At 38.2% G+C, this 16850-nt stretch overlaps 1 protein-coding gene across 2 annotated transcripts; it reads right to left on the bottom strand.

The window, feature by feature from the left end:
- Positions 1-1460: 1460 nt before the first annotated feature.
- LOC139147497 (amine oxidase [flavin-containing] B-like) lies at positions 1461-16777 on the bottom strand. 2 transcript variants are annotated; one of them, XM_070718610.1, is made up of 18 exons: positions 16557-16777; positions 15685-15859; positions 15234-15328; positions 13540-13677; positions 11986-12090; positions 11150-11345; positions 10243-10280; positions 9617-9680; positions 9307-9392; positions 8945-9028; positions 8208-8295; positions 7162-7252; positions 6716-6760; positions 6374-6431; positions 5683-5777; positions 5216-5327; positions 3256-3318; positions 1461-2772 (listed from the first exon to the last, which is right to left on the bottom strand). In XM_070718610.1, the coding sequence occupies exons 2-18, from the start codon at positions 15728-15730 to the stop codon at positions 2614-2616; spliced, it is 1563 nt and encodes a 520-aa protein (XP_070574711.1). In that variant the 5' UTR covers positions 15731-15859; positions 16557-16777; the 3' UTR covers positions 1461-2613. The 2 variants fall into 2 exon arrangements, with proteins under 2 accessions (XP_070574711.1, XP_070574712.1); XM_070718611.1 differs by having other exon boundaries at positions 16583-16767.
- Positions 16778-16850: the final 73 nt, after the last annotated feature.

Consider the following 16850-nt stretch of genomic DNA (forward strand, 5'->3'; position numbering starts at 1 on the left):
AACAACTGTAAGGAGGAAAATTGGGTTTAATTAGTCCCTACACAGGCATCAGTTTACATGTCCGTCCCCACGGGAGGGGGCGGGGAAAGGAGTGTCTTTGTCTAAGCACAGGTTTCTTTTTGCTATTGTTTATTTTATTTTAATTAGTCCCTTGGTTTAATTTGTATAGTTCTTTGGTTGAGGGACTTGACACAGGTACTTCTATACTTCCTGTAATATTTTGGCAAAGTGAGCATCATCAATGCTAATAAAACATGATTATACTCTTTTTGAACCATCATCGTCATTGTTACCGTGCGAAATCTTGGTTTACCACGCATGCTCCACTTTAATTAAGAGTGTAATCGGCACATTGATCGACCACAAATATTTGGTGTTGATGAAAAAGTTACGAAGCCCACCGTGCATGTGTTTAGAAGTGTTGGGTTTTTGCAGAGAAATCCACGCAATGTTTTTCTTCATACTTTCAGCGCATGTTCCTTGTTATTAGTATTTGTTTACATTTGTTGTCCGGACAAGAATCACACTAGAATGTATTTGCAAGTCTAATTCTTTGTACATCAATATATTTTTAAAAAGACAATATACTTGGTTCTCCAGAACAAAATGAAAATATCACCACTTATTACAGATATTGTCATTGTAATGTAGAGATTATAACAGTATAGAGGCTTAAAGATTTCTTTTATTTGCAAAATAGAAGATAAAACATTTCACCAACCTTAAAAAGTCACAGATAAGAAACGAGCATTACACACTAACACTACCCGTACATTGACTAGAAATAGGTCATTTGTCGGTACCAGTCGACGATTTGTTGACCGTGTCCGCGACTTGCTGACCCTTGTAACTAGTGCATCACAAATACACGATGAAAAAGATCGATGGCGCAATACTAATGTGAGGGAACTTGTGATTACTCAATACCATTGTCATCGCAAATATTTGTCTGAGACTCCGTGATCAGACGCAGAAACAAGCCAATTTAACAACATGCCGCACGCGAAAGTTCTCAAACAACATAGAGTCTATAGACATGTACTGCAGGCTCATGATTCTTCTGATTTATGTGTTTGCTGTCGTTCAAACACAGAGTAGAACCAAATGATGACATAGGGAGCCCGTAGTTTATGCAATGCCACTTACGACGACTCCAGCGTTAGCCACAGCTTTCACAGGGGCGAAGTGACGGCCGCCACAATTGAAATCCTACGCGGTGCAAAACAAACTCCTTTCACACATATATATATGTGTACACACAATGGTTGTATCTATGGTCGTTCCTATAAGTGCCTCTCTTAGTTTCGTATCAATGTGTGTGTGGTTTCGGGATTGTTATGTCTTTGCTATATACGACTTGGTGTGCCGTGCCGTTGAGTGAGTTGGAATCCGATCGTACTGAACTTACTTCAGCAACGACACGTTTTTCTAAAGAAAAAGCAATTACATCAAGTCCATTAAAAAGTATTTTATTGCAATAACGATATTCGAAGTCACAGATATTGAATAATTTCATGTAAAAATTATCATCATAGGGAAATGATATTCCTGCAAGATCGTTTTCTAAACGCGTTGGAGAGAGACGCTAGTCTATCCAAACAAATACTTGTTTTAAATTGGCAGCTCACGGGAACAAAGTCGCTCTTTTTACCCCGTTTCTCGAATTTTGTCTGATATGAAAAGGAGTGTGTGTTGTTTGGCTTCTTGAAATATAAGCTGAACTACTGGTCAACTGTGCACAATCCCAAATCTAGTTGCAGACAGGATTAACATTCAGTGACACATTTTTCGGTCACCGTCTGCGCTAAAATCAAGTTTTGTGCACAACTGTCACAATGCATGACTGAAAATACACTATATGAATACAAATGTGTTGACCTCATGCACGTATTAGTAATGAAATCTGTATTGGCGGTACCTCTCATATAGGTAAGGATAACAGCTTTTCCCTACATCGTTGTAATGTTTATTTGTCATGGGATTTATTTGTCATCGAAAAAAACGATCAAATTTTTGTCTTGAGGTCACAAACAAAGTCATCAGTATGCATCAGTATGCATACCAAAGAGGTATTTTTGACACACTTTTGCAGTTATGTACCGTCGTCATTTTTTAACCTGAGTGACTTTGTGCAAGTTTTCCAAGTTTTCTTGATGTCAGAAAAAGGTAAAAGAAAGAGCGACTTTGTCCATTTAAGCGAGGAGTGTAGCACATTTTATTATTGCTTTCTGGTCAAATAAACGACATGAAATATAACCATTGGAACGCCTTGTCGTCTATGGTTTACAAGAAATGTACATTGATGACGGCATCACGCGCACAAGTATAGTCCATTGGTTGATGGACTTGATACAAGTACTACTATACTTCCTGCCGTCTTGTGACAATGCGAGCATCATCAAGAATGCTAATATACAAAATCGTACTCTGTTTAAACCATCATCATCATTGTTATCAAGTAAAGTATTGGTTTACCATGTATGCTGTATTTTGAGAGTGTAATCGGCAAATCGATCGACCACAATGTTTTGGCGGTGAAAATGTAAAGAAGTCCCACATGCGGGCGTTGACAAGTGTTTAGTATTCGCCGAGAATTCCACGCGAAGTCTCTCTTCACAGTTTCAGTGCCTTGGAGATTTCGTTTCTGTATTTGGACACCAGAACGACTGCTACAACAACCACCGCCACCCCTCCGACGATTTTCACCAAACCACACACGGATGGGAGCGCTCTTTCTACTAGCAAGGCATCAAGTGGTACGGCGGGAACATCCTGGTGGACAGATAGAAAAATGGTGCAGATGAGATTTACTATTGACAATATAACAGATAGCGTGCAGGTTGGAAAAGAGGTTTGAGCTATCAAAGATCCATAGAACCCTACAATCACAGGTTTGAAGCGCATCAATTTGCCTTTCAAAAACAAAATTGACCTTGACAGCGCATGTCTCCTGCGATGGCGGCTTTTCCTTTACTTCATGCTAACTCAAGGCCAATCGACTGGCGTTCAGTACATCTAAAAGTGTCTTCTCATACAGCCATGACTTCTGACATACAACATTAACAGCAGATTGAAAATGTGGCCAACTTCACCGTCTACAAAAGAACTTAGTAAAACATATAACTTGCTCGTCAACATCTTTATGCTTTCCTGCATCATGCTATCATTTCGTTTCTCAACTTGTCACTTTGCGATATGTAATAATTCTACCTGTACTTCGAGTTTAGAATATAGAGGCTTTCAAGAATGACATACCTTTGACTCTGGTTCGTCTTGCCAGATTTCATCTTCACCGATTCTTCCTATTGCATGGAGAATCTGAAACAGACCAAGAACAGATAATATTATGCTGTCACGTGAACGTTTATAGCTTAGGGTGGACCATTTGATATTCTGGGGATGGGTTTGGGTCGGAAGATTGACTCTGGACCATTATTTTTCTCCCTGCTTCACATGGAATTATTTTTTCAACCTTGTGAATTCTGGCATCTTTTATTCCATTTCCCCTCCCTGAGGAATTCTTTTGTGTGCGCGCGCATAAGCTCGCTGAAATGTCGATATTTGCAGTTCTTTTTATTAAAATGCTTGTCTTCATATGACATGACCTAACTAAAAGGTAAAGCAGCACAAAGTTTACGTGGCACTATAGGCAAACAGCATCTGCTTCAGAATGCTCGAAAGTTGAAAAGAAATTAAAGAAGAAGCAATGCCAGTCTTAACTGTATAGAGAAATCACATGATGGAGACAAATGAGAAGTCACTGAGATCGCAATCTGTAAGTAAATCACTACTACTGTTAGTGATTAAAGTATGGGGCACTACTAAGGATTTGAAAGACTGCAAATGCATAGAGGTAGTCGAATACTGAAAAGAAACAATTAATCCAACCATTTTCGGAGGTTAGGAGGGGTTGATGTCCCCTCCTGATGGAGAACATTTTGAATTTTTGATATGAAAAATGGGTTATTTGAGGCCATTTTGAGTGTCGTTTTAACAGACTTTCAATGACGACTGAAACTGTATTGGACAAGGAATTATTTCCCATTATTAACTTGTCAACAATGGCAGGTGAAAGGCAAGGAAAAATTTCTACTTTTTCACAACTTAATGCAGCAAAATTCAAATTATACGAATAGATCAAAATGCAGCTTCTGCATATACATGTATGCTACGGGCGTGGGATTTCTAGTGTTTCAAATGTGATACATTGCATTGCTACTTCTTTCGGAATGCGGCTTCTATTTGGACATTAACAGATGTATCTTATATCATGCTTTGAAAGACAAAATAGATCTTATATTACTAGTAAGGTGCTCTTCAGACATTTATACAATGTAATAAGTCTATTTCACGGCAAAGTCTTGCACCCTTGTCCAACCTTCGTCACGTTGCATTGCAAATGTTGTGCTTAAAGTTGTAAGAAATTAAAAAAGAGTAGCTTTATAAACATTCAGTATTGGGGGTGAGTGCTGGAACAAACACAAATATGGATATAGCATAGGTACAATAAATATTCTTGTTGACTAATCATGATAAGCCTAGCACATCATTTTAAAGAACCACAATAGAAAAGAAATCAAATGCAGGCTATGTGGGCAAGCAGAATTGAGTATTCAAGATATTTTCAGGTGTAAGGATGAGAAACTAGCAAAGCACAAAAACGAATAATTTAAACACTGATACATGCAAAACAACAGCAAAAGTGTGAGTTAAAATATTAGTAAAATCTGGGCATTAGCGAGATGAAATGTAATGAATTCAGATGTTGATGAAAATGTCGTGACCAGAGGGTGCGCAAAAAATGAGAGATATTATGATCATAGGATGCCCGAAGGTCACGCCGACATTGAAAGACATAATAAAATTCGTGAGCCCGAAGGACACGCCGAAAATTAAAGATGTTACAAAATGGGGCTCCGGGAGGGCCGGGCCGCAAATTTCATATAAAGACTCAAAATAACTGCCCGTACATTATTTTTACTTCATATCTGCTGGCGATCTTTTTGATTTTTCTGCCATCGTCGGATGGATATTTTTTCCAAAGGCAACCTCTTGGAATTTTTCTCCGAAATTAGAAAAATGAATTATATTTCACAAGTTTCAATTTGTTACAGTTTATTGTCCAACTCTATTTTGAACAGGTGCTGTAGTATTGTTATAGCCTCCAAGCATTCAGGTATTCTAACGTGCGCCGTAGTCTCAGATATAGCCATACCTCTCTGGCAGCACGTTCTCCAGCTTGAACAGCGCCATCCATGTAACCAGCCCATTGTGTTGCCGTCTCGGTGCCAGCGAAATAAACGTTACCGTGGGCTGACCGTAAATACCTAGACGAGTGCACAAAAGGTATCGTTTATTAGCTAAAATGTTTATGATGGGCCAATTCATAGGATGATAGGCATTGCCAAAAACCGTGTCCTCATTTTAAGGTTGATAATATCATTGACGTCACTATGGTAGATAGATTTGAATGGAAGGTTAGCCTCATTCAATGATTGGTTGACACCATGCATTGTATTTCTATGCTTTCGTCCGTTAACTTCTCTAGTTGAATGCTGCTGCACTTTATCAACGCCTGACTGATAACGTTTTCTCATATGCTATATATAATAAAGACTTTTCAAAGATTTGTGATAGTCAATCCAGTTGCAATCCTTTATCCACATTGGTACACGTTCATACCTGCCATATTTGGTGAGTGCACCTGGCGGCAGAACATTGGCACAGTTAGCTGTGTATTCGTCTTCAATGAAGTCATATTCGACAATCGTGATCGGCTGAGAATAAGGAAAAATTAAACAGCTGTTATATTCCTTATCGGCATGGACAAGTAAATATGAGACAAACAATCACACGTACTAAGTCTTGGGATGCATGGACACCTAGAATGAAATATGAATAGGGACAGAGAGACAGAATAACAAAAAGACAGACAAACAGGCAGGCAGGCAAATAAATCTTTAGATAGATAAATTCATGGATAGAAGGATTCAAATAGACAGGCATTGCACGCATATATACATGCATGTATACATGTATATGCATGCATCCCACATACATACATACATACATACACGACGCATGCATGCATGCATGCATGCATTCAGATAGATAGATAGATAGATAGATAGATAGATAGATAGATACATACATACATACATACATACATACATACATACATACATACATACATACATACATACATACATACATACATACATACATACATACATACATACATACATACATACATACATACATACATACATACATACATACATACATACATACATACATACATACATACATACATACATACATACATACATACATACATACATACATGCAAAATTTTTAGTTAGTTACCACATACATGCATAGCCTCTTCAGAGTCGAGATGTTTGGCAAAATGTTCACAGATTTTCCTGTGTCTAAAATGTAAAACAAAACAACGAAATATCAAATGCAATTTATGCGACTGTCATACATGGGAAGGAAACATCACAACAATATAAATGAATCAATAGACGTATATCTAATGGCTTAAGTTTAGATACTACAACTAAAACACATTTGACAACAAAGGGATTGGTCAGGTCAGTAGATGTTTAACTATGCCAGTAAAGATCTTGTTTATCAGTGTTTTTGAGTAATGGACGCAGAATAAACTAGAAGCAATGCATCCTGCGACAACAGATGATTTAAATTCCCCTACCTTCCATCGATATCAAGTGTCTGCCTGGATTTGCCGTCGACAATCCTGCAAACAGTATATTGATTCGTTAGTCAATTTAGAAAAGACGGCTGAATAAATTGCTACAAGAAACAATACTTTGATAAACTAACGTGTGGCGCTGTGCGACTGTGGAAGGAAATCTAATTTAAACCTCAATGTCTTCAAGGCGATACGGTGAAATTGCCCGTTTCTGTTGTTTAAATTTATTTAGTTATTCAGAGAAAGGTACATTTTTCACAAATCAGAATTTTTTTCTAACATTAGTAAATTTGTCGTCTAAAATAGACGCATTAGAACCAAACATTGCAGCTGACTCATAAACAAGTAGTAGTACTGATTTTTCCTATACATGAACAATGAGAAGCTTGAGTGTAGATGTAGGATGGACGATAGAGGGCTGAAATGACTCAAGGAAGGAATCTTACGCGATTAGGGCCGGAGAAGATCCGTCGGGCTTGGTATCGTCCATCGATGCTTTAACCAGCGATTCCCCGCTTATTATTTCACCACTGTAACCTGAAGCGTAAATCAGCAAGGAAAAGGCGGGAATGTCGTGAAAATGTTGCCAGTTTACGACACAAGATGTTTGCCGTATAAGCATACTGACAAGGTTGTAATGAAGTGCTGCCTTTGAAATTGTGCTTATCATTATACTGCCATGCTACTACTGCTTGATGGCCTGGTTTCGCAAGGTATAGATATTGGCAAGTGGCAGAATCGTCACATGTTCGGCAGACATTGATGCTGCGTCACTTCAGCCAGTTTCAACAACATTTCGATAGGACCATATAAGCCGTGCCCGAGTGCCTGAGGTGCCCGAGTTTAAAATCTCTGTTTCTAAAAGTCAAGATTCACAGCACTCAAATGAAAGGTAAAACACGCAGAGAACGCCAGTTACGGTTGCTCATTCGTGTAAGTATGCGCCTCGAAAGTGAAAGATTTAAACTTTTGCTAAAACTTTCCTCGAGGAATCTATCAACCATTGTCTGTCAAAATCAAGAATGAAAATAGGGAGTCACAGTGCAAGTTTTGTACTAGAGACACAAATTACCCAAGATTTACCGATATTTGGAATTTAAAATGGCCGCCATCCTAATGTCAACTCTATGGAGAAAAATAAAATTTTCGATTTTCGAATAACTGAGACAGTGAAAAGTTTTCTCACACCAAGAGCTTTAAAATGAACCCCCACAAGTCAGTGGTTGATCAGAAAACAATTGTTTGAGAGTTCAAATATGTGTCCCCGAGGCGCATTCAACTTTAAGACTGTATTGTCTTTAGGTTGTATTTAAAGTATAGGCTTTCCTGTATGATCTAAAGAACATTCCCAGTAGACTCTAAAATGTCGACATTGTCATTTTATCCCTGGTCGAAGAAAGAATTTCAACATTTGATCATTATTTTATTCATGGATTTATTTTGAGTGAACAGAAATATTAGAATTCGAAGAATGTTAATATACAAACTTTACCTTTATCTCTCCAGAATGGCCGTTTGTAGAACAATATCGTTTTTATCCCCGTAAATCGTTTGATTTTGTCCTCTATGAGCTTTATCATCTGTAATAAATGAACAAAGAAAATGTAAAGTATGGCATTTTACCAATAAAATCTCTTTAAAATGTTGGGCTGTATGGTATTTTAGTCAAAGTAGCATACACTGCATGATGATGGCTGTGTAGTGGAGATGGTGATATTCCTGACGACTACGATCTTGCAACCATCATTCAAAATCGTACGATCGCGACGATTTTGAATGATGGTTGCAAGATGGTGGCGGTTCCGATCACAATAATTGTGGCAATGACGATGGTGGCTATGATTCATACGACAACAAAAACCGTCACGGACACGATGGTTATGGGAATAACATTTTAATACGGTGATAATGACGACGACGACGACGATGATGATGATGATGATGATGATGATGATGATGATGATGAACGGATGACAGTGATGATGATAAGAAAAATGATTTAATACGATAATGAAGATGATGATGATTACGATGAAGATGATGATGATGATGATGATGATGATGATGATGATGATGACGACGATGATGATGATGATAATGACGACGAAGATGCAGAAAATGATCAATATCAATGGCCAGTGCGATGATCATTCCTAAATTAGAGACTCCGTAGTGGTGATAACATGGATGAATTTAAATCACAAAGATCTATAGAAGTTATGCAATTACCTGTTGCTTTCCTTCAGGCAGTGGTGGGCTGAAAGATATCTTCGATTGCAGTATAATCGGAAACGCTATAATCACGTGATCAGCCTAACGGGAAGTCATACCAAGATATTAAGAGAAAGCGTTTCTACTTAATTCGTATTTTAATCATTAACACGTTAATCATCAACACGTTTAGGCGGTTTTGTGATTGAAAATCATCCCGAAGGGATATTAAATATAAAATATGCAACAATGAGATTTGGGAAATAGGACATCTCTAGTTAGGAGTGTCTCTGTCATTGCCCAACAGAGATTATAAAAGGTTACTCGTCACATAACCGACTGAAGAGTAGTAGCTGTCAGATTTACAAGACACAGCTCACCTTATACTGTATGCCATCCCTGGTCGTGACCGTCACTTCCGTCGTGCTGTCTTCTACAGATACTATTGGACTATTCAGCAGAACACCTTGAAAAGAAAGATAAAAATACCGAACAGTTTGTTGGTTCATTAACATTTGAAAGCAGTACGCATACAAATAATCGTGAATAAGAGATGTGTTTATAGCAAAGCATCTTACGTGAAAACAATCTGTACTCCGACACAGGTTTCATTGATCTACCGACATTACAGTGTTTGTTCCAGATTTCCATAAAAATAACGAAATTTTTGTATATAGTTCTAATCAATACCTTTGTCCAATGTAGCTGCTATCTTTTCACTGACTTGCTGCGTGCCACCGACAACTCGCCTCTCCTGTAGACAAAGAGCGAAAACGAAGATATACAAAGAAACGAGAAATCTGTCTCTTTCTATCTCTGTCTGTCTCTCTCTCTCTCTCTCTCTCTCTCTCTCTCTCTCTCTCATTTGCTTTATGGCTGAATCTCTCTCTCTCCTCTCTCTCTCTCCTCTCTCTCTCTCTCTCTCTCTCTCTCATTTGCTTTATGGCTGAAATTCATTTGCTAGAAAATTAAGGGTTTTTCGGATGAATTTTCTTATTATTCAATTTACTTTTTAAAATTCAACATCCCTGTCACGGCTGTTCAAATCGACGTAAAAGGAAATTAAAAGAGGATGCAAAAATTACTAAACACCTCTGAAGATAATCCAATAGACTACTTTAAGTTAAAAAGACTGGGAAATCGTGAGGCGAGATGACGGTGAATTTAAATACCCTTCTTGATATCATGTTGTTTTAGCCTCATGCACAAACAATTCAAGCCTGCTTTCATGACATTGTAGCTGAGTAAGACATGAAATCCTAATTAAAGTTTTCATTAGACTATTCAAAATAAGTTAAATGACGTTTTATAGTAACCTTGGCTCCATGTTCAGTTTTCGTCATTCTTCTAAAACCTTAAAAGAAAAAGAAAACAGTTGTTTCGAGAAGACGATTCATAACAAGCTGACTTCATTGATCAAACTATACGTCAACACGATACAAGCAATTCTCTTGTCTGACAATTACAGTCCCTTCTCTGTTATCGCCGGCGTCATGTTTCATCTTACTATGCGATCAATATGTTAACGTAGGAATAGTCGATGCAGTGTTGTCCTTGGTCAGTTACAGCAGTCTATAATTGTTGCACGTAGCGACACTTGCCTTTGAAAGACAAGCAAGTCCGCTGAATGCGTACCCGAAAATACCAGGCTGATATAGAAACGTAAACTTATGAAAAAAGTCAGAATAATATTCGATACACCTCAGCATTTACAATTTGTATTGTGATGGTTTTGTTTTGTGCGATTTCCAGTTATAGAAATTGCCCACACTCACCAATGCACAACCTAGAATAATTACTCTAGCTTTGTTTAATATAACACCGACTTAGCATGAGTTCACATACAGACTTCTACCCGTGATGCTTTTAGATCGCCCGAGCGACGCATTGGAAAACCAGTTCGTCAAGAAAGAGTGTCTCGATCCACTGTGAGCCTGAGGCAGAACCTCACAAATTGGATTTGTCGGGAAAGACTGCCGTTTCAGTAATGTAATCCACATCAAAACAAGCTAACTACGTCATAGCTTTCAGTGTTTGCCTTTGGGGGTTAGGGAAAATGTTTCTAATATAATGTGACGTACTCACTAGCCCTATATTGTGCTTTGCTTTTTTTTCAAATATCTGCTGTGATTCGTTCGAGAAATTAAAACGATATATGAAGATTGCCACGGCTAGAGAAAACGAAAAGTCATAATGTTATAAGTGTTTGACATATGTCCATACCTTGCCCAGACTTGATATACCAGAGAAAGAAAAGTGCCGAAATGTTGTCAGGATCTTGTCCCATTAGAATATTCACAACCATTCGCCCAAGCTCTCGCCCCGTCGTCGTCCACAACGTTTTTCGGAACCAGTCGCTGATTGATATGTTGTCCAAGTATTTGGCGTTTTCTGATTCCCACGGGGCGTCCAGATGAATCTACAAATATGAATCACACAGAAAGGCAGCAGATAGGTGTTGTCTGCGAGTGAGCAGCTGAATCATCACGCAACACTTCGTGGAAAAGTGATGGGTGCAATAAACGCACACCTATCTAGTTGAACTGCATGTGACATATAATGGAACATTGCGTGTGAGGGTACTACATTAATCATAGCCAATCTGCCTTTTTGAAACTGACTTGGAAGTTTAGTTAAAATTTCAACAATTATTGACAACTTCAAGCTTCATGTAGGCCGAGACGAAAACTGGCAGTCGCCATGAAAACACCCTGCCTGTATGGTTTACATGCAATGATTGTGGTTCATGTATAATGGTAATATGCGGTCGATCTGAGAGTATTGAGTAAATTTGTTAAAACAATTTGCGAGCAGTAGGCCCTATTTATCATGACGGCCGCCAGAGTCGGAAAAGTTGGAAGTCATTTGTAATCGTTACAATAACTATTTTGTGCAAAATTAAAGCAATTTCTAATAAATTTTAAAACGTAAAGGGCATCTAAACGGCAAGCTGCGATATTTTGTGAAGAAACTTAATTAGTATATTGTGCGCACCAAAGCAGAACGCAGGAAAGAATTCTCTTTGGGTTATTCTTAGCAAGGTACTTCGTGAACATTACCTTCTCCCCAGCCTCATCGATGGCGTTTTGCAGATGATTTAAGTCGAGAACTTTCATCACGCTTGTAACATTTGGCTTCTCGTTCTCGATTTTGTAAGTTGACCCCTACAAGAAAACACAAACGAGTTCGTTTTTCATTGAAGTCACAACATCTACAAGTCTGTGTTGGTCAGTCTACAGAGTTGTCAATTTCTTCGTAATGGTCGTTGTCAGCAGTCATATTAGATTCACTATTACGGAGTAACCACGCTTCACATGTGGTTAGTCGCCACATGAAAATACCCTCAAGTTGGTTTCAATTTCGGTGCCATAACTCTAAGGACTGTGAGACAGTTTTTGCTGGGAAAATCTTCTAACTTTTAGCTGCAATTGTTACTAAAACAGCCACATTGTAGATCAAGTGCACGTAACTGTTCAGCTATCGGTCCAGACAGAGGTGACCTATGGTGGTTTAGTGTAACTAATCAATGAGTCGGTGGGCTTTAGAATGTGTGACGACAATAAGCCAATCGTTGATATTGTACACACAACGTGTTGTCTCTCATACAGAGTTGTGGCACCGAACTGAAACGCACTGTAATTTGTTGGCAGTGTCAGTGCATGACTGCAGCGCTAACTGAATGGCATTGAATATTGATACTGACAGCAAAAGGTCCCGTTAATATCGATTATAACCCTTTGAGTGCTGTATTTTTTTCCAACCAAAATAGTAGTGCAACATTTTATCAATTTTTATCAATTTTTCTTTAATTTATTTGACAATTTTGGACTAAATAGACATCACGTCTTATTGGCTATAGTTTTGTGTCAAAATTTTGTCCAAAATTTGGAAAATCATCGACGGGAGTATATTTTATTAAGGTGATAAAAATTGACTTTTGCGCTCAAAGAGTTTAATATACTATCTACTTAAACACTGATTAAGAAATGAAATGTCGCGAGTTCTGTAGACTTCGGACCTTAAAAACTGCTTTTGCAAGCATTGATACAATGAAAGTAATAAATAATCATAGGCTGCTGGTAATAACATATGGGAAAATGGGTCAGCACATTGAATGTTTTGAAATATGAAGACGCCTTCATTACGTGCAGAAAGTCTTGGATGGGGAATTTGAGCACTAGTTTACTAAACTATTAATACGTCGTTTACATGTGGATACAATTAGGAGGATCCATAAACGTTTTATTGCAAATATGTAATTTCCTCCGCTCAAAGTATAAATCTTGCTGTCGAGAGATAAGCAGTCCAAAGCATTGCGCGTGATTTCTATGACGTCATGTAAACCGTAATAGCCACTTCCTCTTCAATCCAGGGTGTGCTATTCTGGGTGAACATCCAATATTCATGTCAGTCACCGTCCCCAACGAGAACACTTTGTGAGGGCTAACAACAATACTAGTGGCTCAAAAACTTAGAGAATATATTCGCCTTTGATATATTCGACTTTCAGGCAAAAATTTTACTTTGTCAAGTTATGAACTTAACTTTGGTAAAGGTGTCCTACCAAAGTCATATTTGCTGGGCTAAGCTATGTAGAAAAGTTTTTTTCTTACATCTAACTCCATGACGCCAATTCCTTTTCCATGTACTTTGTAGTGTTCTATGCCGAGATCTTTCGTCATCCGGAGTATTCTGTTCTGCGTTGGACCTATGTACTGTGCCCCCATATCAGCGTATTCATAAGTTGGGTCCTTCGGATAAAAATAGGGAAATGGTAAGAAAAAAAACATGAAAATGTTCGTCAAAGGAGCGCTGTTGGCTGTATATATAAACGTGATCGGAAATTCCAATGCCCATGTATGAAGACCACTTGGAGCGGGCTGTACGGTACTCTTCGGCTCTAATCATGTGCGATTGAGTTGAGCAGAGACAGTACTGTACCAGTTTTCTCTATGACAGACGTTTATCGATCCGTTGGAGTGACAGTTAAGTTTAAAACAATGACGCAGAACATTTAGGATCATTTGTAATATCACAGTCTCTTCAACACGGGACCGTGGTAATATTTTCATCCGCAGAGCAATCGTGTTATTCTTCCACTGTGAAGATCATGAGCCACGGAAACAACACCTATGTGAATTCTTCAATTAAAGATTGAATGTGTCTGGGAAACAAATATTTAAACTCTCAGACTTCTACAGCATTTTCATGGTCCACCACTTGTAAGCTTAGGGGCTCATGTTGAATCTCGTAGTGTGAAATTTCACCGGCTTATTTTTTGAACATCGAAAAATTTATTATTCAACACGGCGTTAACACAAGAATAGCGGCCATTTTGAATTTCAAGTATAGGTTATTATTTGGTGATTTGCTTTCTCTAATACCCAGTTATTATTCTTGATTTCGAAAGGGAATGATTTGAAGCGCCCACGGAAAGTTTGAGCGAAAGTTTAATTTGTTTAATTACTACCTTAAATGTACATGTATATAAAACACGCATACGTGTATTTAAACACGAGTCAGTGAGAGGGCACTGACAGCTCATGTCTCAAAAATTATAAAATTATTAAAATGTGTCAAGCTATGAAGTTAATGGATGACCAGTTTATTAAAATATGGTATTGATTAAACCGTTCGCAGTAGAGAAATTGCAGTAAGTCCAGGCAGTTCTTAAAGTTATCATTGTAAGCAAGGTATTTATTTTTTTCGATTCACAGAGGTTATCAAGGTGAGAAGTAAGGTACAAAAGTTCAATATGAAATCATGACTTCAAAAACAGAGCACAAACGAAATACTGTGTGTACATTTATTTAGCTTAGTCATCCCGCCATACAGCATAGGTATTGTTGCATTATGTGTCATTTAATTATTAATCCTTTGCGTCGTTGAGTTTTCTTCTTCTATGGAACACAGACATGTTAAGGGTGTCATTCTCTTTAAAATCGTGTTCAAGATTTAGGGCACAAAGAATACTGAATCCGACCTTTCAGTCGAGTGATAAAAAACAGTGACATAAAAAACACGGGCGTTTTATTCCAGCTCCAACACCTATCATTACATTTCGCATTTAGCTCATTCGAATTTTGCTGAGTAATTCTTATTGAGACAAGGTTCAAGGCACAGCTGAAATATATAATCCATTTAGTTATCGTTTCAAATTATTGTCAGTCATAAATGTCCATTTATACAGAACGTAAATATATTGTTTTACCTCCCCAATTTCGATAAACATTGGGTTATACGAAGATAAAGTCAACGGAGAACAAAAAATAATGCGTCTAATATAAATGATATATTTTTAAGTTACCCTGAAGGTGTACGTGCGCCCTCCAACTCTGTCCTTTGCTTCGAGGACCAATACTTTCAGGCCTTGTTCGTGCAATAGCTTGGCCGCTGACATACCTACACCGTAAAAGTGGAAAAAAATGACGTTTTCATGTCAATAACATTTGCGGTCTTGCAGATGTATTGTTTCTCGAATGCCCGTAGTGTTATTTGTATTTGTCACAAGTTAATCATCAACGTCATTCTCAACGCTGATGGGATAAGAATATCATGTAATCGTAAGATATATATTATTTTCGAAACTAAAATTAAAAAAAACCCAATAATTATAAAAACTTACGTGTTTCGCAACACGCGCGTCAGGGAACGTTGACCTTTTGAAACATGGAAATTTATAATGTGAACAAATAAAATACCAAGTGAAATTGACTAGTGTTCGCAACGAGTGCTCCATTTCTTAATTATTTTCTTACCACTGATGCCGGCCCCAATGATAATCACGTCCCTCTTCTTATCCATGTTCTTCTCAGTTAAAGTTGCCTTCGCCCCGGAGGGTTATGCCTGGTCATTGAGAAATGTAAGCTTAAATCGCCCGGGGACACCAACTGTACTTTTTGAAATTCGGCCTTTCTAGTGCACAATGATATCCTGAGACAAAAAAAAACTATGAACGATTATTTGTCAAAGCTATCAAATATTAATAAGGTGAGCCTATACGTGCCGCACAGAAATCTTTACGAAAGCGTCAGTTTTTCTGGTGTAAAATACCATCAATCGACTCGGTGGAAACAAGAATGGGATGTTTGTCTCGGTAATTCGCCATTTTGTGTAAGTTCACTTGCCTACAAGAGCGGTATGAATGGCTGCTTTATCAGAACAAGCGAGCGTCCGAATCGACAAGAGTTGATCTGATGTGTGATCAGACACTTTTTGCCGGAGCTCAAGAATTATCATTTTATTTACACTGATATCGGGGAAAGACATTTTACACACACTTGACATGTCAGATATACGGGGCATCGATGTCACTGTAATGGCATTACATCCAACGATCAGCTGGTATTCCTAGTTTCATGTTACAATTATATGCTATTCTGGCACTTAAAACACATCAAACATTATCTCTGTCGACAACTGCGACGCACGGCGACCGTAGCAGCGTCTGCATATGTGTGAGAATATTGTCGTAGCGATCATGCGAGTCATTTTGCAGGCGGGAATAAAAAACATTAACGGCTTACGTGATGAACATCAGGTAGACTCATGGAGTGCTAACGAACAACACGTAGCTTAAATTGTAGAAATTTACCGTTTGTCTTACTGCAATACAGCTTAATTTCGTTACCTTTAAGTGGATCTCGACCGCCTCACCTGGCAATCCCCGCAGTACCGTGAGTTTTTAGAGAGCAGCAAAGGTCAGCTTACCGATCAGATGAGGTCAGCCTGAGGACAGGCGGGACATGTTGTAAAACATTTACCAGGTCACATGAGAGCGTGTATTCAACCAACAATCGCTCGGTATCGGCGGCGTTCTCTGAATACCAGTGCAGTGTGTATACATACTTTAGTCCGCAGAGGGCGCTACACTAAGGAATTTATGATGCTGAACTAGGCCTACAAAATGATGGGTAGACGAATA

Source organism: Ptychodera flava, chromosome 13 (genome assembly GCF_041260155.1).
Source record: "Ptychodera flava strain L36383 chromosome 13, AS_Pfla_20210202, whole genome shotgun sequence".
Lineage (NCBI taxonomy): Eukaryota > Metazoa > Hemichordata > Enteropneusta > Ptychoderidae > Ptychodera > Ptychodera flava.

Bases quoted from the DNA above. Each gene is read 5' to 3' on its own strand.
- LOC139147497 (XM_070718610.1), bottom strand. From the start codon at position 15,730: ATGGATAAGAAGAGGGACGTGATTATCATTGGGGCCGGCATCAGTG. The intron at 5,328-5,682 runs GTATGAACGTGT...GCACTCGTCTAG, and splicing joins GCACTCACCAAATATGGCAG to GTATTTACGGTCAGCCCACG. The intron at 2,773-3,255 runs GTATGTCATTCT...TCTGTCCACCAG, and splicing joins AAGACGAACCAGAGTCAAAG to GATGTTCCCGCCGTACCACT.